We start from the raw sequence: 27,814 nt of genomic DNA, 5'->3' as shown, positions 1-27,814 counted from the left end.
GCTAGAGATAAAATAATTGGGTAGCGCCTAGTAAGATATACTCAAATAAAAGTCTAAACTTCCAGACCATGAAGGACAGAATAGGTAAGCCATAAATATAATTTCCATTCAGCTTTCCCACTTTTCCAGTCTGATAAAAAGAATGAAACATGGTCATAAGTTTAAATAGAGCTCTAGTTCACAGAAATCAAATATTAATTTTGTGTATAAAGTCCAGTTACATGATGCAAGCGAGCTTAAGCGATAAATGTCAAGGCTTTTATCAATACTTATCATGAGGCAAAATTTTCTTGTGGCCAATTTGTCAGGTAAAAGAAACTCAAGCCTGCTCATCTATTCACTAGCTTAAGTTTTTGTAGAAAAGAGTTCAGCTGACTTAATTCATTACTCACCATATCCTATATCAATGAACAAGCTAATACATTTGTTTCAACTATTTCCTGAGCAACTAAATTCTATTGCTGAATGCATTGTGCCTGTTAGTCCACTCAAGTAGGACTGTGACTTAACTAAATAAATTGAAATTATGTTAAATTATATATCTGAAATAGTCATGATAAGGGAAAATTGTAAATAATATTGTGACAGAGGCTATCTAGAACAATTTTGTAAGAATAAAAGGTTATCTTTAGGATCATTACTAACCGAAACAACTTGAGAGCAAAGCATTGAAAATGGACCTTTGATATCACTGTTGCATTGGTATGGAATAACACCATATGTACACTTAATAAGTGAAATCTAGCATTGAACTGTACCGTCAAAAATCCTCCAATGGACAAACTACAAGTATGTTAAACTATCTCTCTAAATAATTACACTGGGAGCAAAGCATGGCTAAACACATCATCAATTAGGAACAAACTACTAAGAATAAAGAAAGGAAGAATGTAGATGAACTGAAACAATTACTGGCTAAATACTTAAGTGGATCTTCAAAAGTATAGTTATATTGCAAAATTGTTTAAGCGTGGCTCTTGAGTATGCAATATCAAACAGTATAGAGGAATCCAAAAGAAGAATGCATGTACACAAATGTTAGGAAGGTGAATCCAATGGTCAATTGCATTTTATGGACCTGAAGAATTTTAGGGGGCGTTTGGTACGTGCGTTTTCCATTTTCATTTTCTGGAAAACGCGCATTTTCTGAAAAACGGTGTTTGGTTTGCGTTTTCCGCGCACGTTTTCTAAAAAATTGGCTATCGTTTTCTAGAAAAACAGAGAATGACAAAAAGTCATTTTCTGTTTTCTAGAAAACGCGCGTTTTCAAGAAAATGAAAATGAAAACGGTGCAAACCAAACGCACCCTTAACTTTTTTACGCAGATCATCAACTAATCTTGTGGTTGGTCTTTCTTGAAGTTCTCTTCTTATCTCCAAAAGAGCACTATCCTGCAAGAAAATAGAGATATAGAGATTAGGAACGGTAAGTATTCCTATTTTATCAAATCTAATTGTGTTAATAAAGGATGTGATAGCTTTAAACATGTCCAAGATCATATTGTTGTGCCGGGAAATTGTGATAAAATTTTAATTGAACTATAATTGTTGGTCATCTCAAATGCCAAAATGTTGCAACTTATACTTCATATCAGTTATCGTATAAAAAATTAGGTATAAACAAAGAACTGAAACCTTTGCATTCAACTTCTTTATCTCATTCAAATGCTGCTCCCTCTCCTTTAATAATGTGGATTCCATTTTATGAAGCTCCATATTCAACTCAGAGATTATTTTCTCCTTTGCATTCAAGGAGCTCTCCAACATAATGTTCATCTCCACATCACTACAACAGATGCATTAAAAAAAAGAATTGAATAATAACCAGGGAAAAATGACAACATCTAATAAGAATTTGCTTTAAACAAAACAATTAATTTCATCAATTATGAAATGGGTGCAACAGTTGCAAACGTCAAGGAATTTAATTTACGCTAATTGGAAAAATGAATTGAGCAAAATGTTTTTAACATACCAATAAAAAGTTGTATAGATCTTCATCTACGCATAAAAGGTATTACAAAATACAGGAATGAAATATAAAAAAAACTAAAGATTAAAGATCAGTCTAGCCCTAGGTAGGCTTAACATCTAGGCATGCAAATTAGTATGTAGCTTGAACATTAATGAAACATTGAAAATGCTGCAATGATCACTTGAACTCAACCAAATAGTCTAGGACTTATCAATCAGATAGTTACAACTTTCAATTGTTGTCTTTGTACCGATTGGTGAAGAAATATTTGTCTATTTTGTAAGAAATAGAGTATAAAATCTTTTCTTGTCTTCATTGGTTTCGTCTGTTGATTGCACCTGGGAACGCAAAGTCCCTGCACAAAAAGTAACAGTAAAATATTATAAAGTAACTTGGCAGAAAAATAAAAAATAAATAAGTGATACAGAGAATATAGGAATAGTAATACAGAGAATATAAGAAATACAAATATACTGAAAATCTCTGTAGACAAGCTTCAGCTTGAAAAGAAGAGAGATTCAAAAGTGAACTCCAAGTTTGGTAACTAAGCAAGCATCGAAAGCAATGTACAAGGAGTTCAATAGGATCTCATGGTGCTATCACTCATGAATATATAGAAAAAGACATTTCAATGTGTTCTTAGAGTTAGACAAGGCTGACTGCAAAATGTTGGGGCAATACAGCTAGGCTGTTGTTGTCATTGATTCTTCAATATGTCCTCCAGAAAATTAAGCTACAAAGAGCAACTAAGGAAATTTGTGTGGCCAACCTAAAAGAAATTTGCTTTTCTGTAGTAGGAGAATTGATATAAAAAATACTATTTCAAGGGAGAAATTTAGTGTAGCTCCAATAAATGATAAATAAGTGGAGATAGTGCAAACAGAATAGAAGGAGACCAATAGATTCTAAACTGAACCAATTATATTGGAAGGTGTAAGGTGTAGAAAGAGGCCAATGGAAAACCTAGTTAATGGATGAAAAAAGGGATTTTAATTGATTTAAACACTAGTGATTTAGCCGTGCAAAGAGTTCAATGGAGGGATAAAATTAATGTAGCCTTTTTTACTCCAAATAGTTAAGACAAATACACAAGATGATGATGATGGTATCTAATTGGAATATCAAGCAACAACAGAGACACAGCAAGCACTAGAATACGGCAGAAGAAATAAGTCTTCATAAGCATAAAAAAGTCACATAAAAGCTAGATTTTTATAAAATAAATCATCAAAGACACAGAAGCATTACATACTCAAGCAAACTCTTTATGACACAACTGGAATAGAATGAAAATAAGCAAATGAAGAAATTGTAACCTTCTCCCTCTCCAGACTAAGTAGCCGAGTTTGAGCACGTTCAACTTCATCCATTAAGAGATTTACCTCAGCTTCCTTCGCAGCACTTTCTTCCTCTACAGAAGAAATGAAGTTAATATGACTTCTGGGATCTTACATGTAACTGACAGCTACATCTACATATGTTGCTGAAATCATCTAGGTCCCTAGAAAAAATAGAGGTAATTGTAAACATGCTACCTGATTGAGTGCGAAGTTCAAACAACTGGCTTTGAGCAATCTCATGCAATTTTTGCATATTGATCACACTTTCCTTGGCCTGCCTTAGCTGAACCTGCATCAAGAGTTCCCTGAAAAAAAACAAAGATAGGATAATGAAGTGGTCAAGACTAAATCTAGTAAAACCATGAGGCATTTTTGGTATTTGGACATTTCATTTATCTTCTTTTGTCTGTGTTAGGACATCCCATACTCCAGCATCAACTCGAACTGACACTCCAATCAGAACACTAGCAGGCCATTCAGGATATGCAAAAATATTTGGAAACAACTATGTTGGACATCTAGATCCATGTCTGTGTTGGATATTCGTACCCAAGTTTGAGAAATATAGCAGGATAGCATGTTGAGTTTTCAAAGTAAGCATAGGTACCTTTCTTTGAGGACTTCTAGAGTTTTCTGATTTTCTTCAGCCAGACTGCGTTGCTTGATTTCAACAATTTCTCTTACTTTTTCTTCCATCTAAAAATTCAGTGGAACAAAAATATGTACAAGATACAAAAATCATCAGGTTGTACAAAGTGGAAACTGTAAGGAGTAAGAGACAAACATAACAAAAAAAATGGTTTGATTTATTCATTTATTGTGATATAGCTTTACAAAGATCAATGTGGGAGAATGTGTCCATGTACGCAACCTAAATAGTTGAGATAAATGCATCTAGATGATGATGATACTAAATCATATGCCATAAAAGAGGTTAGTGTTTTAAAAAGTAGCTTTCTTTGACCTCCTAGGAGTTTAAGACTAGGGATTGAATTGCATATACAATATGCAATCCATTTAGGCATTTGGATAGCAAGGTGAAGCAAGTTGGTGTTTCTTGTGAGACAGGGGGTTGTCTATGCAGCGAAAAGAAGTATGACCTGATGATCAAGAACTTAATAAGAGCATTTGTAATGATCTTCTCCACTAAAGAAGAGAACTTGAATTTGAAATACTAAAGTAAGTTTTTGAAAGGGTAGCACATAATTTTTAATTGTTAAATATTTGTTTTGCAAGTGATAAACAATTCACATATTAATTACAAACATTATATTTTAAGTATAACCTATTCTACACCGTTATTGTGTTTTATATCGTACGGTTGACATCTTTTAAGTCAATTTACTGGACTGGATGATAATTTGTATATTTGTTGGATGTATGCTAACCATTTTTATCAATACAAATATTTTTAGTTCCAACCAGGCAACCACAAACACCCTAATATAAATTCTCTATGTTGCATGTGCAGTGCACCATGCGATGGGCCAATCACTTGCTACTTTGAAATGCCTTTTAAAGCCTTGATAAAGGAATCCATCTCTGTGATCAAGTCAATTGAAGTGCAGATCAGTTCCATATTCAACTATGCAATGGATTTGGTTAAGACTAGTAAATTGATAGGTCGACCTCTAAACCTTGTGTAGTGCATCAAGTGCATAATGCAACAATGGCAATCCAAATTTCTATCAAACTTAACCTCATCCTCAATATTAACTTAAAGTATATCTAAAGAAATAAAAATTCATAACTATAAACTTGTTGAGCTAGTTGCCTATGGGTGTCCTGGACTGTAGCGATCAAGGATTAAAATAATTCCTCTTCTACATTGTTGATTATATCCAAATTGATCTTAAGCTACACAATAAAGTGATAAATTAACTCAATAGCGCTATTAAAACACAAACAGATGAATAGAACAAAAAGAAAATCTTAGCAAGAAACAAACAACAGCTAAGCAAGATAATGCAATTGTGCTAACCTGTTGCTCTAATTGGTGATTTCTCTCCTCGAGTCTTCTAATTGTAGCTTGTTGGTTCCTCAGATGAGTGGCTTCAGACCGATACTCTTCGAGTTCAAGCTTCATTTTTCGATTCTCGGACTCTATTTCTGACAACTTTTGGTCTTGATCCTAATAAGAAAGCAATATAACCAAGATGTCGTCAACAATAGAATAGGTTGCAAATGAACTACAATCTTTCAGCCAGTATATGATCCAGAGATGTAGAAGTTACATGACATGATTTCCTAAGGAAGTAAGCTTATGCTATCAGAAAAAACAAGGAAATGAAGTGAAAGCAAAGGATATCAAAAGAAGAAAGAGGACAGAACATCAGAGTCATTGATGAAAAAGGAGCTTACAGCAATAGATGCGAGAGCTGGATAAGGATCTGGAGCTTCATAAAGTTTCTGGTAGATGTTAAGAAATGAATTTTCACCAAATTTTGCCCTCTTTGTTAGATTGTCAACTTCTTCTTGATAACCCTTAAGCAAGGAGTTAAACAAATTCAGCTTATCATCTGCAGATGTTTTCTTAAAATCTGTAAATCAAACAAAAAAATACGCATATATGGCATATATAAGTATCAGAAACTAGAAAATTTTCCCAAGTAAAAGTTTTGTTACTACAGAACTGTTCTTTGAAAAATAACTTAAAGTCAAGGGTAGCCATTCTCAACGTGTCATCATAAAGAAGAAAAGATCGTGATCAGATGCAATGGTGCATAATTCAGAAAATAATAGCACATTTTTTTCTTTTTCATATCAAAAGCTTTTCTTACTAACCACTATGCGAGACCGACCAGATGCTAAGAGCATGCATAACATTCTCTGCCACAATGCTTGCAGCTGCAGCATTACACAAAAGGCAGGAAAACTCAACTTTCAGTCTCAAAATTACCTAGAAAAACAGATTAACACAGAGCTAGCTATCAAAAGAAAAGTAGCAACAATAAAACTACAAGCAGCTTAGAAGAAAACTTCAAAAGTATATATGCAAATGCATTATTCTTACATTATTGCATTATATAATTTTTAAGCAATGGCCATAATTGAAAGAAAGTTTAAGATGAACATGAAATATTTCATTATTTTAAAAATATATTAGTTTAATAACAGTGACCAAACAGTTAATCAAGACTTAAGAGAGACCAGTTGTCATTTCACAAAGAATAACCATCTATTTTTTGAAGCAAAAAATTGACAATTATAAAAGTGATGGTTGTTAAATAAAAAATATGATACAAGTAAGGTCGATCCTAAATTCTGGAAAACCATGTTTTATAGAAAGCAAGGGAAATCAGGCACTTTTAATTAGCAATTATTTCTTTGTATTGAAAGCTCAAAGCCATGAGGTATGCAAAATTTAAATAATTACTAGGACTTTTAGTAAATTAATGTAATTTAGGGTCTTTCCATTGCTATCAATTAATAGTGGGAAGTTTCTATGTAAAATGGCTGTATGCAGGCATCATGTGTAATGTTTAAAGCCGTCAACTTGTTAGAATTTAAAGAATTATTATAGATCCATTCTTTTCCATCTCCTTCCTGATATATAGAAAAGCAGTTTTACCAATCTACTTCCTCTGCTTTCTCCCTCTTCCTCTTCTCTTCTTGGTTCTAGTTTGCTCCTTCCTCTACTTCTTCCTAATCCTAGTTCTATGTTTTTTCCCTCCAAACTCCTTACATCAACCTCCTTTTCTTTTCTTTTCTTTTTCTTCATAGTGATTTATTACTTTTCAAGAAAGTATCCTTGAACAAACACCTCCACAAGATCCCTTTGCACTTTCCATTACTTCAATGCAATCCGTCAACAATCAATCCTTGAGACAAGAAAAGGATGCTATCCTTCCATCTGCTATTAAAGCATGGTTTGTCTTGTACAGACAAGTCATGCTTCCAAATGACCAACATCACTTATAAAAATTACATTTAAATGGTCAGATTCTCTTTGGGCCTACCATCAATTTACGATATGCAAACAATCACCACTCAAAGAACTTGGCATGATTTCATCAAACCTTTGGAAAGTTAAATTAGAAGATTTCATAGAACAATTGTAATTCTAACTGTGTCATTTATACTTTGAATTTCAGATCAAATTAAACATCACAACTATATATCAACTTGAGTTGGTCAGAGACAAGTTTTTTTAGTATGGGAAAATGATGCATTAAAGATATAATTACTAGGATTAATGAAATGTAAGGCAGCTCCTTTACTAGTGTGTATTTCATCAGTTCAGCAGTAGATTCTATGCCAAGTGCCTATATACCAAATATCATATTGCCCACCATTCTGCACCATGCAAATTCCATGTGCTGATCCATTAGGTAGAGTCTTTGCCCTAAGCTATAGGTTAAAGCATTTGGTTCTTTTTCGTATCCATTTGTCAAGTTTTGTGCACAAAAGTAGGGTACTTTAAAGCAATCTAAACCCAGTGGTTTTTCCCTTCTGCACTAACACTGTTTCATTAGTTTGAAATCTATATTGCTTGTGCGAGTGTGTGTTTTGTTTGATTTCATTGTTTAATCGACCATATATGGCTAATCAACTTAAGCCATTTCATCTTTGTCTTGTGTTCTAAATGCAATTGGGTGCCAAGTTCAAGCTTATTTCTACTTTACTGATATAGATGTTAGACCAAGAATCTATAAACTATGTTAATTTGTAGTAAACGCTTTTGGAACACATGGTTACCTTAGATGTTGACCTAATAAACCCCTAGATTATTTTGCTAACCTTTTTCCTTTTGAAGTTCTTGATGGATTAGCTTTATGTATGACATTTGTTTACTAATCTATGTAGGCATGCATGCTGGTTTACCAAAGTTTGTGCCTGTCAACTTAAAAGACATTGAAGATGCTGGATTTAATGAAGGTGATGAAGTTTCATTGGAATCCTTGAAAGCAAACATATGATTAACCCATCAGGCAGGGAAAGGCGATTGCCATTAAAAGTATATTGAGATTGCTTTCTTCCCATGCTTCTTTATGTTTTATGATATTCCCTTGCAAACTATTATCTTCTCTAAAAAAAGGTATCTTCTGTAGAATATTAGGTTTTTTCATACTACCCTCCCTCCATGTTCTGAATTATAAAGAATTTAATAAATAAGATTCCATAAATTCTGGATTTAATCCTCAATTACCTTACATTCTACTTTAGAATAAAGTTGAAGATCATGTAAATTTTGACGATTTGTTGCTTTGAATGTCTACACTGGTCTTAGTTCGAAATAGTGCATGGGTTGAATCTAGTCAGTACAGTTATAACAATCAAGTTTTATCCTATTAGGTGGAGTCAACTATATGAATTCTTCTACGTCATTAGATTATATCCCCTACTATATCTACATTTATATTTAAATAAATTTTATCTTATTTTATTATTGCTAATAAAGTTTTTTTTTATTTTCCTCTTACTCATTTGATATATACACTTGTCATAATTTCCTATTGCCTAACTAAACCATTTGTTCATAGTTTGAGTGTATGTTTGTACTATCTTAAATGTGTCTCATCATGATTTTAATGAACTAAACACCAACTGCTATTTGTTACCTTCTACATAATTTGATAATTGACCAACAATGATCTATATTCAATGGTCTTTAACCTACTTCTTTGATTCTACAAGTTCTGCTAGCAAGCACATTGTTTTTGTTTGTTTCTAATGTCATTCCACGTACAATCATTGAAGTTCCAATATGTCCACGTTTAAATTTTTTGTTCCCTTTGTTCTTTGATCTTTGCTCAACTTCTAAGCTGGGGCAGATCTATTTCGCCTGATCTGGAACCCTTCAAGTAAACTTTCAATGTTTGTCACAGAAATGATGATGATTGTTCATCTAAATTTACCACACTGCTCATATTTCATCACCAGACGCTGGAGGGCTTGTCCTCTTCGTCCGTTTCATCGCACACATTCATGTTTTTGAGCAGAGTTGGAATTGGTGGCAAAGCAACGTCCAAGACTCCTTCGAGCTGCCTCACAACTTCTCCCATGGTCGGCCTGCTGCTCTCCAGATCCTGTATGCACCATAAGGCGACCCTACAAACTCTCGCGATCTCATCTTCGTCCGCTTCTCCCTTCAACTTAGAGTCCGCCAAGCAACCGCCGCCGGCTCCTTCGTGCAACTTGATCGCAGCGAAGAGAGGGAAGTAGAGATGGTTCCACATTTCGCATCGGTCCCTGTTTCGCCGGCCGGAAATGATCTCGAAGAGCACCATTCCGAAGCTGTAAACGTCGGCTTTGGGCGTGATGGCGGAGCCGGTGATCCACTCGGGGGCGAGGTAGCCGAAGGTCCCTCTCACGGTGGTGAGCACCCGGCTGAACTCGTGGCCGAGGAGCTTGGCCATGCCGAAGTCCGCGATCTTGGGGGTCATGTCGGCGTCGAGAAGGATGTTCTCCGGCTTGATGTCGCAGTGCATGATGCAGTCCCTGCAGTTCTCGTGGAGATAAGCCAGGCCGCGGGCGATCCCCACCGCGATCATGCGCCGCCTCTTCCAGCGCAGGACTCGGGAAGCGTCGGGATTGAACAGAAACGAATCCAGCGAACCGCCCACCATGTAGTCGTAGACGAGCAGCCTGTGATCGCCGTGGCAGCAGAAGCCACGGAGGCGGATGAGGTTGATGTGGTAGATCAGCCCGATGGTGGTGACCTCCATCCGGAACTGCTTCTCGCCTTGCCGAACGCTCTCCAGCCGCTTGACGGCGATCAGTTCACCGGAGTCAGGCAGCTCGCCTTTAAACACCGCTCCGAAGCTTCCCCGCCCGATCTTCTCCGAGAAGTCCTTGGTGGCTCGTTTCAGAAACTTGTAATCAAACGAAACCAGAGGGCCTTCCACTACTTCCAAAGTTTCACTCTTCCTTCTCCGGCGACTCCAGTTCTTCCCCAAAACGACAAGCATGACGATGACAGCACCGCCCACCATCGTGATGAGAACGATTGTCCTCCACTTTTTGCCACTCTTACGATCACGCAATTCTGAAGCATCGACTCGAACGTTAACGGTATAGCTTTCGACGCTTGAGCTGGAAGACAACGATTTGAGATCGAAGAGATCGTCGTGCCACACCAAACACCGTGAAGCATAAGCGTAAGCAGTACAGGAGCAATTCTTCAAGCAAGCAGTTCGACAATTTTCTCTGCTGCTGGAAGACGACAAGCTCGTGGAATTCACCGGCAACAGCGTGTTCGATAAGACGACGAATCCATCATCTTCTCCGCACCGAAGAGGAACGTTTCTGATGCATCCCTCAGTTTGATCTCCCAAATTCCAGTCCTTGGAAGACCGCGGCTGGAACCCCTGCAAGCACTGGCAGAAGGAAGAGCTGTAATTGTTGCAGCTGCCGAAAGCCCCGCACCTCCCCTCCACGTCGCAAGGATCCCTCGGCAGCATTGCGAACCGCAGCCACTCGCCGGTTCCGTTGTCCCATTTTCTGCGAACCATCTCGCCGGAGGAATCCAGCATGAAGTTGTGGATGGCGTTGGGGTCGAAGACGTAGTAGGAGAACTCGTTGACGTCCCTGTTCGACACGTTGGTGAAGTTGACGAAGTAGCCTGATCTCATCTCCGGCATGGCACTAAAGATCTCTCCGTTCCAAACGCCGGTGGTCCAGTACCTCTCCCGCCTCTCCTTCACCAGGTAGAACTGCGTGACACCGTTCGGGTCGATCTCGAAGGTGAACTTCCCCGGCGAAGGGTCCTCCAGGTTCTTCCACGACGTAAGGAACCGGTTGGCGCCGGTTAACTTGTTGTACCCAAGCTTAGCTCGGGGGAGATAAGTGTTGGTGGGGTGATCGAAGCTCTGCCACAATAATTCACCGGAAGTGCGATTATCTTCCAGCAGAACGAGGTTGCCATCGTCGAGAAGGACGGCGACCGCGGAGGCTGAAGGAAAGGTGTTCGACGAATTGGATGACCAAACCAGGCGGTCTGGGCCAGCGAGGAGGACAAGGTTGCCATGGCCATCGAGTTTGAATTGCGAGGATGAGCGATCGGAAACAGGGGCGTCTCTGTTGGCCACCCAAACCACTTGCTGTTTGGGGACCTTGTACCAGATTCCGACGTAGTAGTTCCCGGAGTGTCCCGGAGAGAAGAAGCCCAACTCAAACTTCCCGCCTTCGGAGACCATGGTTTGATCTCCGGAGAGGGATTGGCCTCGGAGGAGCCTGTCGTCAGCATGCCCAAGCAGAGCTACGCTGAGGAAGAAGGATATTAGGAAGCATGAAGCAATGGAGGCAGCCATGTTTGGTAGTTGAGCAATCACCGCGATCGCCAATCTTATAGGAAAGAAGATGAGGTTACGTGATTTTTTCTACAGTGTGTGGCGGCTGCGAGAGATCGTCGCCGAAGATTATGAGGCCGATCCACAGAGGAACGAAGAAAGTGAGATGTACCAACACCTTCTCAATTTATTGCATGGTCCAAGGATACAGTTGGAAAGGGAATTGAACGAATATCAGTGAATAAGTTCACTTGTTACGAACTTATTTATATTCATTCAGTAATTAGATCAATTAAATAAATAAATTTAAACGGTTCATTAAACTAAACGAAAAATTTTAAATATATATTTAATTTATTAATATTTATGAATAATATTTATAAATAGTGTTAATAATATTCATGAACGTGTTTATTAATAATTTTTTTTCAACATAATAAATAAATAAATAAATGATGCGGTAATAAGGAGAGGTCCATCTTGCGAGAATAGTTGTCACGATGGAGATCAAAGTCAAGGTAGTCAACGTTCGGCTATCATATGATTGAACGAATGATAAGTGTATCAACCGGTCGGACGAGCAGGTCCTCAACCGGGGGGAGGTGTCCGATCCGCCCCTACCTATACCCGACCCCGGGTCGGGTCTGGCACGAACCCGACCCAGGCTCGTAACTGGGTCAACGGGCCAGTTGCCCGTTGACCCGGTTCGCCGGGTCGAACCGGAACCGGCCCGACAAGTTGTCAGGCCGGTTCCGGTTCAGTTGCTGTAAAACTGGTGAACCACCGATTAACGGGTGGTTCAGCCCGCCGGTTCAGTTGTAATTTTTTTTTTTTTTGTAACAGCTTGAACCGCTGGTTAACCGGCGGTTCATAGCCATTGGAGGAGTTTTTTTTTGGTATTTTTTTTCAACGGTTAGGATCATTTGATTGTTTTTTGATCAATGACTATGATTTAGTGTCCGTTACTATCAAAACTCTATAAATAGAGAACTCATTTCATCATTTTCACACACATCTTATCTACTCTACTCTTAATCTCAAGTTCGTATCCTCTACACGCTTTTGTTTCCAATTTTCAATTACAATGGAAGGAGATCGCAGAGGTGCATCATCTCAAGCTCGGAAGGGAAAGCAAATAATGAATCCGCTGGAGGAGGACCTCAACATTCAATCCACCGATGATGAGATCGAGCATCTTCCGAATCCGACACTCGAAACACAAGGAAGTACCGATGCAATTACTTCTAAGGTTCGGAAACTTCCTCCTCTAAAGTCTTCTATTTTCACTAAACATTTTGAGAAGGTTACTCTTCCGTCGGGAGAAATGCGTGCAAAATGTAATCACTGCAATGCTTCCTACAAATTCCAAGCCGGCGATGGCTATGGGTCATTGAAACGACATGTAAAAATGAAGCACCCGACGGAATATGGACTCGACCGTTCTCAAACACAATTATCAAGATTTTCTTCAACTAGCGATAGTACCGATTCCGGTTTATTTTTATATTCAGATAATAAATTAAGAGAATCATTAACTAAATTTATTTCCGTAGAACATCTTTCTTTTAGTTTTGGATCTAAATGCACATTTGAAGATTTTTGTAAAGAATCTCTTAATCCATGTGCTAAACGTGTTCCTAGGACTACACTTACTCGTACAATTAAAAAATTAGTAAAATAAGGGAAAAAGAATTTAATTGATGAATTTAGTAAATTAGATAATAAAATTTCTTTATGTTCCGATATTTGGAGTGATCATTGGCAAACACATTCGTATATGAGTGTGACTTGCCATTGGATCGATAACTCTTGGAACCACCAAAAAAGATTGTTAGCTTATAGAGTTTTTGATGAATCACATAATGCTCATAACATCGCACGATTATTATGTTTAATTTTAGAAGAATATGACTTAACTCATAAAATATTTTTAATATCATTATGATCCTGTCCGAGAGTCGAGTCGACGGACGTTGGAGACGTGGCACTCTAGGCTGTCTTCGGATGACCTCCAAGATAGCGTGGACCTCCGGCGAACCTGCAACAAAGCTGAGCCGGGAATGGGTTCCCAACGATGACCCTCCGACGCTCAAGTCAGGCAATGACAAGATGAAGTAGAAGCAGAGTAATGAGACTGTAGCTACAGTGAAGAATATCGCATACCTCCGTCGAAGTCTAGGGGTCCTTATATAGGATCCCGGGGAGGCACGCGCATGCTCGTCGAGGCGTGCACGCTTCCCCAAGCATACCTCGAAATGGACGTGTCAGAAAAGTATGTCCGATGCTATACCGCAACCGTCCGAGCATATCTCTGACCTAACAGTAGAAACTTCTACCGTACGATCTTCTGTCCGGTTCGGTCGTCGACCATGCTGTCTGTCGGCGGCGCATGTCTCGAGAAGGATATCGCCAGTTGTCCATTTTGTCCTCTTTTGTCTTTTGTCCGTTACTAGGCCGAGCGGGAGGGCCAATCAGCCTCCTTGGCGTCCGGGAGTGAAAAACGTACTGGGCCGAGCGAGCAAGCCACTCGGTCATAGACTCGGACGGGCATGCAGCCTCAGTTGCTCGGTAGCTCGGCCGAGTAGACAGGCCTCTCAGCACATCGACTCTTTTATACGAGAACTCCCTGTTAGGATGTATACTAAAAGCCTAGCTTTTGGTATAAACATTTATCTAGAAATAAGAATTACATTGGTCAAATGTCTACATTTACGATAAATGTAGTTGCTCAATTAATTTATATTGTAGATAACATGGTGTGTGATGTCACACACAGAAGATCATGTTATCGGTTTCTTATAAATTATAAACAGTAGCTCATGACCAAGATGGAAAGGAACAAACCATTGGAAGGTCGTAGTGTAATTAGGTATTAGTTTATCTTAACTATATAGTTACACTAGTACACTTAGAGTGTATTGAGTAGGACCATTTGAGGTCGTTCCTTTTATACTGACTTTATGAAGGAACAAAGACCTCAGTTATTATGGAAGTGTGTGCTCTTAATCCTAATATAATAACAAGCACATATATTTGATATTTTTTCTTTAATTTATCAATGGGTGAGATTTAGTTCGATAAATCAATAAGCCCGATAAGTTGGGAAATGATATCACTTATAGTGTGTGTTGTTGATTATAGAAGGAAACTGTGTCCTAGTGATTTAGGTTGAGAATGTCCCCAAGAGGAGCTCATAAGGATTGTCATGTTAAACCCTGCAGGTGGACTTAGTCCGACATGACGATGAAATTGAGTGGTACTACTCTTGGAGCTAGATATTAATTAAGTGAGTTGTTAGTAACTTACTTAATTAGTGGATATTTGTTATCTTAAACACAGGGAGACTAACACACTCATAATAAGAAGGAGCCCAAAATGTAATTTGGGATTGGTGCGGTAGTTCAATAATAGTTCTCTAGTGGAATGAATTATTATTGATAAAATTAAGTTGTGTGTTCGGGGCGAACACGGGATGCTTAATTTTATCGGGATACCAAAACCAATTCCTCCTCTCGGTCCCTATCGTAGCCTCTTATTTATAAAGTACTATACCCACCTATACCCACCTTCGTACCCATGATATAGGGGCCAGCCAAGCAGGCTTGTGGTTCAAGCTAGGGCCGGCCAAGCCTTGGTTCATGGGTGGCCGGCCCCCATTAAATTAAAAAGAATTTTAATTTTAATTTTTTCTTATGTGAAAGATATAATTTATTGGAGAGATTAAAAATTAAAATATCTCTTTTAAAAGGATCTACAAAAGATTAAAGAAAGAGATTAGATCTCTTTCCTTATTTGTAGATAGGAAAGATATTTTATTTTTTATCTTTGTAAATTATTCACATGTTGAAAAATTAAAATTATAAAAATTTCTTTTTATCAACCATGAAGGGATTTTAAAGGGAAATTTTATTTTTTAAAATTTCCAAAGACAAATAAGGAATTTTTAATTGTTGATTGAAAATTATCTTATTTGCTCTCCATGAGGTGGCCGACCATATACAATTGATTAGGAAATTTTATTTAATTTTTCTTAATTAATTGTTATCAAGGAAAGTTAAGGAAATTTTATTATAATTAAATTTCCTTATTTGCCAAAGCCAAGGAATATAAAAGAAGGGGTTGGGGTGCCTTCATGAGACACAACTTTTATTATTCTTCTCTCTCTCTTCTTCCTTGGTGTGGCCGGCCCCTTCAAGTTCTCTCTTCCCCTTGTTGTGGCCGAACCTTCTCTTCCTCTAGGAGAATAAGTGGTGGCCGGATTCAAGCTTGGAGAAGAAGGAGAGAAAGCTTTATCCCTTGGAGCATTGGTGGTGTTTTCTCTTCATCCTTAGAGGAGCTATTGACTTGGCCGAACCTTGCAAGGAGGAGAAGAAGGTGCATTGGTGGTTTCTCATCTCGGAAGATCGTTGCCCACACAACGTCCGAGGTTAGAAGAGGAATACAGTAGAAGATCAAGAGGTCTTTCTAAAAGGTATAACTAGTATTTTTCCTTTCCGCATCATACTAGTTATTTTTGGAAATAATACCAAATACAAGAGGCATGTGATTCTAGTATTTCGAATTTGTTTTCGATGTTGTGTTCTTTGTTTTTTTCTTTTCCTTGTGATTTGATTGTTCCTTTCGGTTAACCTAAAGTTATTTTAGGAAATTAAATATTAGCTTTCCTTAAAAGGTTTTGTCTAGTCGGTGGTGGTTGCTCCCATATCCAAGAAGGTCATGTGCCTCGCCACGTCGGTACTGGAAACCAATTTTGGAAATTAATATTTAATGGAATTAATAACCTAGGTGATTTGGATCGAACGTGTTAAGTTCCGCAGGAGATCCAAGTCAAAACCTAAAAGAACAAATAGATTAAATTTGGATCAAACGTGTTAAGTTCCGCAGGCGATCCAAGTTTAATTTAAAAGAACACATGGTAGCTAGGAAAAGGTTCAGACCTTTGTACAAAATTTTTGTACAGTGGAACCATTAGGTTTTCCGAGTAGCAACCAACAATTGGTATCAGAGCTAGGGTTTTGCCTCTGTGTATTTGGTATTAGTTTAATTATGCACATGTCATACATAATTTAGGCAGGTTAATAGTAGGATGTGCTAACTTTGTGGATGCAGGATCCAACTATTATGGCTTATAGTTATTATGTGTGTGATTGGACCCTTGGACATGTCAAGGCCATTTTATTGTGTGTGCATGATTGTATTATAAAATATAGCAGGAGCTGTATTTAGTTTTATTAGGATTTTATTTTTTGATCTAGTTACATGTACATTCCTTTTATGGAATATAGGATCGATGGATGTAAATTTTATTTTATGTACGATCTAGTTTACATGTACATTCCTTCGAGGAATATAGGATCGAAAAATGTAAAATTCTATTTATGTCGCGGATCGAATCTTGCAAGGCGTGGAACCTTTTGAGGATCAGAGGCGCAACGGAACAAGGAGCAAGATGGATGCGACAACTAGACCCGGTGGCGGTAGCCAAAGATGGCAGCAGCTAGGGTTGGCGACACACGGAGGACAACAATAGATAAAAGCCATAATAGTTGAAAATTAGTTTTTCCTATTTATTGCTTTTTATGCTGTGTTATGTGTGCTTGTTAGTATGCATACTAAGTAGGCTAGCATAGTCAAAATTCCTCACTTTAAATAACTAAGTGGGAGAGAGATTTATTTTTAAATAAATTCCACGGTCTCCATTACTGGTTTATAAGTGATGCAACAAGCTTGCGCGTTGGCTTTGAGTGTCTTCCTCCATATCGGATGAGCTTGTTTGCGGATCACTAGCTTAAACTTCCATTTTGGATTACTATAGGAAGTTAATTAAGAGCGTGTGATCTTCCCCATCGGAAGGGACACAATCTTATTAACGGACTTAGTGTCAAGTAATGGTATACACTTGGGCACGTCTAATAGTATCCTCCCCATCGGAGTCACTGCTATTATTTGTGTGACCGAAGAAAACCAACTATTGATTTGTCAAATAAATAAGTTGACAAAATAATAAAATTAAAAACCCCTCTTACAAATGTTTGATTTTGTATACGTCCACACTATCATGGCATACAAAATTCACGGTGTTTGAGATAATTTTATTTGTCATAAAGATTTATTGACAAGATAATTAATGGGTAAAACCCTCCTCTTACAAATGTTTAAATTTTGTATACGTCCACACTATCGTGGCATGCAAAATTCACGGTGTTTGAGGTGTTGGTGAATTTAAATAATATTGTTTGAGGAATCAATGTTATTTTAAATTCAAAAGGTTTTGACCCAATATTTGATCAAAGACAGATCAACTATTAATTTTATTCGTCATAACGTAAAGTTGACGAGATAATAAAATTAATGGATATATTTTTTTTTTGATTTTGTATACGTCCACACTAACGTGGCATACAAAATTCATAGGGATTTTAAAGAATTGATCTTGACCAAATATTTTTGTGATTCTTAGGATTAAAAATGTTTGTCAATTCCCTAGTTGTTATACTATAGAAAAGACTTAGAAGTCCCAATTGTAATGATTAGAAATAGGACTTGGACATTAAGGTAGACTGTCTTCTTAGAACTAAGAACAATATAAGTGTATTTAATTCATTAGTTGAAACATGTTTAGTGGTGTTATCTACCAGAACCTGGAGTGTAGATACAGATGTCATTAATCATGTCCGCAATTCATTGCAGGGTTCCAGGAAACCCGACAACTAAATGAAAATAAAAACACCGTCCACATGGGCGCTGCTGTAAAAGTGGCAGCTGTTGCAGTGGGAGATGTTTATGCTTTGATAAGAATAAAATATGGATTTTAAGTAATTGTCTATACGTACCAAGTTTAGAAAGAACTAGTTTTCAGTTTCTAAATCATTCAAAGAACTTGATATTCTGCCTCTTTTAATAACAAAGTTGTTATTAAGAAAAAGAGGGAAGTTATCTGTTCTGGTACATTGGTTGACAATTTATAAATATAATAACTCCCATGATGCAACAAATGGAAATTAGTAACACATCTTCTAACTTTAAGAGAAAGCAACCTTCGGAAATGAACCAATTATATCTTTGGCATCTAAGGCTAGGTTATATTAACTTGAGTAGGATTCATTGGTAGTTGATGAACTTTTGGGTTCATTGGTAGTGGAAATCTTTCCAACCTGCGAGTCTTACTTGGAAGGAAAAATAACCAAGAAGCTTTTAAGTCTAAGGGGTATGGAGCCAAAGATATGTTGGAATTGTTTCATTCTGATTTGTGTGATCCTATGATTATCCAGACAAGAGGTAGTATCGAATATTTCATCTATTTTATAGACAACTATTTGAGATACGGATATATTTACTTGACGTGCCACAAGTCTAAGTGCTTTGATTAGTTCAAAGAGTACAAGGCTGATGCGGAGAAACGTCAAAGTAAAAGTATCAAGACACTACGGTGAGATCGTAGTGGCAAGTACCTCTTGGGAGAATTTAGGAATCATTTATCAAAAGTAGGGATTCAATCCCAACTAACTACACTTGGTACACCCCTACAGAATGGTGTAGAAAAAGGAATGTATAGGACTCTTATGGAAATAAGTAGATTGATGATGAGTTATTTGGAAAATTACCAAATTCATTTTAAGGATATACTCTGGAAACGGAAGTGAACATAGTACCTTCCAAAGTCAGAACTCTCTACTCATATAGAATTGCTAATAGGCATAAGCCTATTTTGAAGCATATTCGGATTCGGGTAGTCCAGCACATATGCTGAAGAGAGACAATGATAAGTTAGACAGGAATTCACTTGTTTGTAAGTTATCCTAGAGAAATGAAAGTAGGTTTATAGTCTTAAAAATCAGAAGGTCATTGTTAGCATCAATGATCGATTTTTAGAAAAGGACTATGTAATAAACCACAAGCCCATAAGTAAATTTGTTCTTAAAGAAATTATAAAGGACATGTCTAATCTAGTACAAACTGTACAAGATGAAATATCACAAGAAACTGCAACACATATCACAATTGATACACAATTATAGACAGTATATCATCATAGTGGGAGGGTTGTCAAACAACCAAAAGGATTCATGTTTTGGGAGAGTTTTTGGACTTGATCCCAAATGAACATGAGTCTGATCCCAGAAATATGATGAAGCACTCCAAAATAAAGATGCAGCATCTTGGCAAAGAGCAATGAATTCAGAATTAGAATATATGTATTCTAATCAAATCTGGAAGCTTGTAGAACCACCAGATGGTGTAAAAGCCATTGGGTGAAAATATGTCTACAATAGGAAAAGATGGATAGACAGGAAGGTGGAAACTTTCAAAGCAAGGCTTGATGAAAAAGGAAACTTTTTCACTGGTATTCATGCTTAAGTCTATCCGGATTCTTTTATCTATTTAGCAAGTGGATGTCAAGACAACATTCCTTAATGGAAGTCTTGAAGAAAGCATCCATACAAAGCAACCAGAAGAGTTCATTGCAAAGGGCAAAGAGCATTTTGTGTGCAAGCTCAATCAGTCTATGGACTGAGGCAAAGCTTCAAGGTCTTGGAACATCAGGTTTATCAAAACAATTCTGACCTATGAGTAACCGGATAAGTCTTGTGTATACAAAAGGTGTGATGGAAATGTGGTGATATTTCTTGTACTATACGTAGATAACATTTTTGGTAGTTGGAAACAATATCAAAATGTTGTCAGAAGTAAGGGTATGGTTGTCCAAACAATTCGATATGAAGGACTTGGGAAGAATGAATATATTCTTGGGATCAAAGTAATAAGGGATCGCAAGAAAAGAATATTTTAATTATCCCAAGCTTCATATATCGAAAAAAAATCCTTGCTCATTTTAAGCATGCAAAACTCCAAGAAAGGTTTCTTACCTTTTTTAGCATGGAGTAACTTTATCTAAAGAAATGTCTCCGTAGACATCAAAGGAGATAAAGGACATGAAGGCAGTTCCTTATGCTTCGGCTGTGGGAAGCCTAATGTATGCAATGCTATGTACGAGACTGGATATCTATTTTGCCGTGGGCATAGTTTGTAGATATCAAAGCAACTCTGGACAAGGACATTGATCTGCGGTAAAGCATATATTGAAGTACCTTAGAGGCACTAGAGATTATATGCTAGCTTATAAGGCAGATAATTTGTTCCCTGTGGGTTGCATGGATTTTAACATCCAATCGGAAAGGGACAATAATAAGTCAACCTCAGGATTTTGTGTTTACTTTAGGAGGTAAAGTCATAACTATGAAAGAGTGATAAGCATAGGTGTTTTTCTGGACTCCACCATAGAAGCTTAGTATATGGCAAGCCTCCGAGGTAGCCATAAAAGCTGAATGACTCAATAACCTCAAGATAGACTTAGATATGATTTTTGGTTTGTCCAAAGATTATTACAATTTATTGTAATAATATTGGTGCAGTAGCAAACTCGAAGAAACCATAAGTCTATAAGGCAAGTAAACACAATAGAGCGCAAGTACCACCCAATACGAGAAATCATATAAACGAGGAGAAGTTGTTGCCGCCTAGATTGCATCTGGTGATGACCTATAGATCCTTTCACTAAGGTCCTTAAGGCAAGAGCTTTTGATGGGCATGTTGAAGCGTTAGGAATCAGATGTATGGTAGAAGATATGGCAGCTTAGTCTTTTAGTATAAGTGGGAGATTGTTAGGATGTATACTAAAAGCCTAGCTTTTGGTATAAACATTTATTTAGAAATAAGAATCACATTGGTCAATTGTCTACATTTACGATAAATGTAGTTGCTCAATTAATTTATATTGTAGATAACATGGTGTGTGGTGTCACACACAGAAGATCATGTTATCGGTTCCTTATAAATTATAAACAGTAGCTCACGACCAAGATGGAAAGGAACAAACCATTGGAAGGTCGTAGTGTAATTAGGTATTAGTTTATCTTAACTATATAGTTACACTAGTACACTTAGAGTGTATTGAGTAGGACCATTTGAGGTCGTTCCTTTTATACTGACTTTATGAAGGAACAAAGACCTCAGTTATTATGGAAGTGTGTGCTCTTAATCCTAATATAATAACAAGCACATATATTTGATATTTATTTCTTTAATTTATCAATGGGTGAGATTTAGTTCGATAAATCAATAAACCTGATAAGTTGAGAAATGATATCACTTATAGTGTGCGTTGTTGATTATAGAAGGAAACTGTGTCCTAGTGATCTAGGTTGAGAATGTCCCCAAGAGGAGCTCATAAGGATTGTCATGTTAAACCCTGTAGGTGGACTTAGTCCGACATGACGATGAAGTTGAGTGGTACTACTCTTGGACCTAGATATTAATTAAGTGAGTTGTCAATAACTTACTTAATTAGTGGACATTTGTTATCTTAAACACAGGGAGACTAACACACTCGTAATAAGAAGGAGCCCAAAATGTAATTTGGGATTGGTGCGGTAGTTCAATAATAGTTCTCTAGTGGAATGAATTATTATTGATAAAATTAAGTTGTGTGTTCGGAGCGAACACGGGATGCTTAATTTTATCGGGATACCAAAACCAATTCCTCCTCTCGGTCCCTATCGTAGCCTCTTATTTATAAAGTACTATACCTACCTATACCCACCTTCGTACCCATGATATAGGGGCCGGCCAAGCTAGCTTGTGGTTTAAGCTAGGGCCGATCAAGCCTTGGTTCATGGGTGGCCGGCCCCCATTAAATTAAAAAGAATTTTAATTTTTTCTTATGTGAAAGATATAATTTATTGGAGAGATTAAAAATTAAAATATCTCTTTTAAAAGGATCTACAAAAGATTAAAGAAAGATATTAGATCTCTTTCCTTATTTGTAGATAGGAAAGATATTTTATTTTTTATCTTTGTAAATTATTCACATGTTGAAAAATTAAAATTATAAAAATTTCTTTTTATCAACCATGAAGGGATTTTAAAGGGAAATTTTATTTTTTAAAATTTCCAAAGACAAATAAGGAATTTTTAATTGTTGATTGAAAATTATCTTATTTGCTCTCCATGAGGTGGTCGACCATATACAATTGATTAGGAAATTTTATTTAATTTTTCTTAATTAATTGTTATCAAGAAAAGTTAAGGAAATTTTATTATAATTAAATTTCCTTATTTGCCAAAGCCAAGGAATATAAAAGAAGGGGTTGGGGTGCCTTCATGAGACACAACTTTTATTATTCTTCTCCCTCTCTTCTTCCTTGGTGTGGCCGACCCCTTCAAGTTCTTTCTTCCCCTTGTTGTGGCCGAACCTTCTCTTCCTCTAGGAGAATAAGTGGTGGCCGGATTCAAGCTTGGAGAAGAAGGAGAGAAAGCTTTATCCCTTGGAGCATTGGTGGTGTTTTCTCTTCATCCTTGGAGGAGCTATTGACTTGGCTGAACCTTGCAAGGAGGAGAAGAAGGTGCATTGGTGGTTTCTCATCTCGGAAGATCGTTGTCCACACAACGTCCGAGGTTAGAAGAGGAATACGGTAGAAGATCAAGAGGTCTTTCTAAAAGGTATAACTAGTATTTTTCCTTTCCGCATCATACTAGTTATTTTTGGAAATAATACCAAATACAAGAGGCATGCGATTCTAGTATTTCGAATTTGTTTTCGATGTTGTGTTCTTTGTTTTTTTCTTTTCCTTGTGATTTGATTGTTCCTTTCGGTTAACCTAAAGTTATTTTAGGAAATTAAATATTAGTTTTCCTTAAAAGGTTTTGTCTAGTCGGTGGTGGTTGCTCCCATATCTAAGAAGGCCATGTGGCTCGCCACGTCGGTACTGGAAACCAATTTTGGAAATTACTATTTAATGGAATTAATAACCTAGGTGATTTGGATCGAACGTGTTAAGTTCCGCAGGAGATCCAAGTCAAAACCTAAAAGAACAAATAGATTAAATTTGGATCAAACGTGTTAAGTTCCGCAGGTGATCCAAGTTTAATTTAAAAGAACACATGGTAGCTAGGAAAAGGTTCAGACCTTTGTACAAAATTTTTATACAGTGGAACCATTAGGTTTTCCGAGTAGCAACCAACACTCCCAAGTCTCGAAAACCCGACCTACGCTTGAGTTGTCTTCACACAGACCTGGGCACTATCTTGACCGATCGGCGAGGTGACCTCTCCGATCGGGAAGACCATTGGGTTGACCATCTTGACTTTGACCTCCACGGGTCACTGACCACTGTACGGTCAGACCCTCTCCTTCACCACCGGATCACGTGCCTTCCCCTAAAGTCTAGTCAAAGGAGGTTGAAAGTCCGACTGACTGGACCATTAGTTTGGTGATGTAACGGTCGCTCGGCTACTGTTGTGAGTGCTTCTCCACTCGGGCACTATGAGGGTGCCATGCAGTCGATCGGCGACCCACCCGTTGGGCCTTGAAAAGTTTTGCTTGCTGCTGATTGCCTTTCCGACCCGAGGTCGATTAATGCTGACATCTTTAGAATCTCCTCGGAATTCGTGTAAATCCTTGCCATTAAAGTCGAGCATGCGACCACGTTGAACGATGGCCTTCATTAAATGCCGCCCTGTAACCTGGCGCCACGTGGAACCGTCGACGTCATCGTGAGGTGAGGGTGTCAAATCTTATGGGACATGCAGCGGTTTGAATGCAGCGGCTGGATGCCAACTTCGATCCTCGTGACTTAGATCGGACGACTAGGGTTGACCGGGCCCGATCTTTATAAAGCACCGGCGCCGAATTCTGTTCCATCGCTGCTACCTCCGCGTGCTGTTACTTTCTTTCGCGACTAATTCGTAGCTGGCCTTAGGTTTCCCATCCACCCCTTCATCATAGAAGTGTGTAACTACTTTCATATTCCGCTCGGCCAGCTTGTACCCAACTCCTTCAGGCTGCTGTACGGTGTAGTGGTGCTCTTCCAAGTGCATAACATCCCCCTTAAGCCCTAGATTTTTCATTATTTTTACTATCCCAAACAGTCCGAGATATGCACCTTCTTGTTTCAGTCTCGGATTGGCTTGGTTTTCTTTGATAAAATGCCTACCTCCAACAAGCACTGGAAAGACTATTTTTTCTTTTTGAGTTTTCCTGAGTCGCCACCTTTCCGAACCCAATGGCAAACTGCTCTGCCACCTCCCCTCGACCTGAAAAGGTATAGGACCGAGTCCGTTTTTCTCCACACGGCCAACCTGCTGACCTGGCTGAAGTTAGACATCCACAAGTTGCTGCCCGAGAGGATGCTGTATCTGTTCGGTTTAAGTCCGATCCGAACGCAGCTTCCGAACGGCCTCAGTAAGAAATAACTTTCTCTCATTTTCTTTGGGTCTAACTGATTTCTCTTCTCTTTCTTGCAGCAGCCACCATGATGAAATCGGTGGTGCTCGGCATGCTAAAACGCAAGGCTGTCGAGATAGAGGCAGCTGCAGCGCAGGAGGCGGAGAGACTTGGCATCGCCCCGGTCGGCTCTCATGAAGGCGAGAGCGAAGAGGCGCAGACGACAGGTGATGTGTCTGTCGCTCGGACCACCACTATCGATGCGGCAGGAGAGACCACTCCGTCGGGTACTCAACCGGCCATTCAGGCCGAGGACGCCGGGTCTTCTGGTGACGAACTTACGTTGGTTGGACGCAAACACCGCCGAACGGGCACCCCCTCCCGCTCGACCACCTCAGCCGTGCGCGTGTTCGAGCAGACGGACATTCCCCCTCCGTTGGCTCCCTCGACAGTGGAAGCACTATCTTCCGATCGGACTCCCTCTCAGGGCGATTGGCCTTCTGACCCCATCACCATCCAACCCCTTAGGACCCTCCCTCCTGCTCAACATAAAATCAAGCGATCTCTTATCCGCTCCGATCCGATTGGCCAATCCTCTCCTCTGCTCAGTCTACCCTGGGCGGGCGAAGGATTATCAAGGCTATACTGCATCTTCCGACGGAGGAAACTCTGTGGGCGACCGACCGGCCAGCGGGCCCCGAGCACCAGATAACCATCCGGGGACCCCTGACGAAGGTCTAGGAGGACGCTCAGGTGCGCGTTGCTTTGATGCCTCCGGGGCTATTCGACGACAACCACATACAACAGGCCACCGGGGTAACTCTCATTATAACCTTCTCCTTTTCGTTTCGGTCCGACATTGACCCTTTCCCTTCCGATCTGGTTGCAGTATTGGGTGGAAATTATTGCGGTAAGCAACCGCCTGACGCTCCTAGAAGAGGAGTTCAAAAAGCTCAAGGTATCTGGTGGGGCTCCCCCTCAAGGCCCCCCTTACGCCGTGTTAAAGGCGGAGCTTGACAAGACCAAGAGACTACTGGAGGTCGAGCAGCACAAATCCTCTGGCCTGTAGACTATGGTGGATCGGCTCCAGACCGAGGTTAAGACCTATGATAAATGTTGGAACCCCAAGGTTGTTTTGGTGTGATCAACAAGTTAAGTTAGGTCCTGTGTGTTTCTAACCTTGTATCTAAGTATGCAGGAGCTTAGGAGCACAGGTACTCAAGTGGAAGACGCAGATAGCGAGAAGGACGACACGCGGTGCGTCCGAGGGATGAGGCGCTACGGAAGAGTACGTCGGCGGACTAGAAGGAAGTGTTGGAGCAATCCCAATGGTCTGTGCGACCATGTGTTTTGGTGTTTGGGCAAAGGGTTTAAGTTAGGTTCACCCTTGTATTTGATATGTGTATTTGAGTTGTGCAGGTATACAGGATACACATGTGACTCAGGTTGATGGCTTCGGGTCCGGTGAAGGATGGAGCATCCGAGGGACCGTGGACAAGACAGCAAGGACAAGGGCTGAGGGAAGCGACTTCGAGGCATACGCGAAGGATGACATTGGGGACGAGCCGCGGGCTTGAATGCATCCGAGGGACGAGAACCAAAGGAAGTAAGCTTGAAGGCAAGAGGTCAAGGCTGCAAAGAAGCGTCAAATGAGTCATAAGGGTGAGGGTAAGAGTGCACGAGAGATTGTACTCGGAGTAAAATCCTAGTTTTAGGGTTTTACTGCAGTAGTATTGTAGCATTACTGTAGCAATACTGTAGCAGTCGACTGCATGTTTTAGCAGTCGACTGGTGCAGTCAACCGCGCAGTCGACTGGGTGCGAACAGAATGGTTCTGTTCGTTCGGTCAGTGGGGATCAGTCGACTGCATGTTTTAGCAATCGACTGCACCAGTCGACTGCAAGTTTTAGCAGTCGACTGGTATCAAGCCGTTGGGATGTAATGGTCGAATTTCCATAGAAGGCAGTCGACTGGTAGGCGGGGTTTTCAACCCGCGGCCTATATAACCAAAGCTTGGGAACTTGATTATAGTTGACGAAATTAGTGGTGGGTAACCTCTAATTAGTAGTCAACTAGTGCTCTAGCAATCCAAGTGCTCTTGATCGAGTTGTGGTGAGGTTTCTCCACCGACAAGGAGGATTGTGCTAGCCGGAGTTTCTGGGGATTAATCCACCGACGGATTGAGGGATCGTCCACCTTACGGACAACCGTGGAGTAGGAGCAAGTTATCTCCAAACCATGTAAACGAGCTTGTTAGCGGTTTGCATTCTTTCTTATTCTTGCCTTTAGTTTAGCTTGTTTGTTTTGTATTTCCACTGCGCAAGCTAACAAGTGTAGGAAGCAACGATTTGGGGGCGCCGTCTATCCAACCCCCTTCAAGCCGGCCACCGATCTCCCAACAAGTGGTATCAGAGCGAGGCCGCTCTCCATTGGACTAACCGCCAAGGAAGCAAAGATGATCGACTTAATTGAACCGCCAAAGCTTGAAGGTAGAGGCTTATGGGACATCACATATTGGATGATGAAGATGGAGGTCTTCTTCAACATGGATTGGGACACCATGATGGCGGTCAAAGAGTCGTTCGAAGTCCCGAAGAACAAGAAAGGGAAGAAGCTCCGACCACGACATTGGACGGAGGAGCAAACCTCTCGGTCAAAGGCAAACGACAAGGTAATATCAATATTAATTGATATTTTGCCTAATGACGTAATGAGCCTTGTAGGTAAATACGAGAATGCTCACGATTTCTGGAGCAAGATAAAGAAGGCTCAATGGGAAGAACCTATGCCTACACAAGAAGAAGAAAAATCCGAAGAAACGGATGAAGAAACTCAAGTAGAGGAGGAGCAACCGGAAGGTGAAGAGCACTTAACTTCTGAGGAGAAAGAGGAGAAGGATGAAGAAATGCCATCCACTAGTGTGGATGAGGAGACATCCTCAAAGATTGAAGAACAATCAAAGACAAGTGAAGAAGAAGAAGAAGTCTTGGAAATCAACCTAGCAAGCACCTCCACCGAAGTGAAGTCAAAAGACCATATAATATGCT

At 39.3% G+C, this 27,814-nt stretch overlaps 1 protein-coding gene and 1 pseudogene across 1 annotated transcript; both read right to left on the bottom strand.

Moving 5' to 3' along the window:
• Window positions 1-53: 53 nt before the first annotated feature.
• Window positions 54-8,229, bottom strand: LOC122031519 (annotated as a pseudogene).
• A 649-nt stretch (window positions 8,230-8,878) lies between these two features.
• On the bottom strand, window positions 8,879-11,567 carry LOC122032901 (G-type lectin S-receptor-like serine/threonine-protein kinase At2g19130). The gene has a single exon (XM_042592215.1). The coding sequence runs from the start codon at window positions 11,564-11,566 to the stop codon at window positions 9,191-9,193; it is 2,376 nt and encodes a 791-aa protein (XP_042448149.1). The 5' UTR covers window position 11,567; the 3' UTR covers window positions 8,879-9,190.
• Between the last annotated feature and the right edge of the window lie 16,247 nt (window positions 11,568-27,814).

The sequence above is a fragment of the Zingiber officinale genome, chromosome 11A (genome assembly GCF_018446385.1).
Source record: "Zingiber officinale cultivar Zhangliang chromosome 11A, Zo_v1.1, whole genome shotgun sequence".
NCBI classification, from domain to species: domain Eukaryota; kingdom Viridiplantae; phylum Streptophyta; class Magnoliopsida; order Zingiberales; family Zingiberaceae; genus Zingiber; species Zingiber officinale.
Note: the sequence above shows the minus strand (reverse complement) of the source record. Positions and strands in the feature narration are given on the sequence as shown.

Bases quoted from the DNA above. Each gene is read 5' to 3' on its own strand.
- LOC122032901 (XM_042592215.1), bottom strand. From the start codon at position 11,566: ATGGCTGCCTCCATTGCTTCATGCTTCCTAATATCCTTCTTCCTCAGC.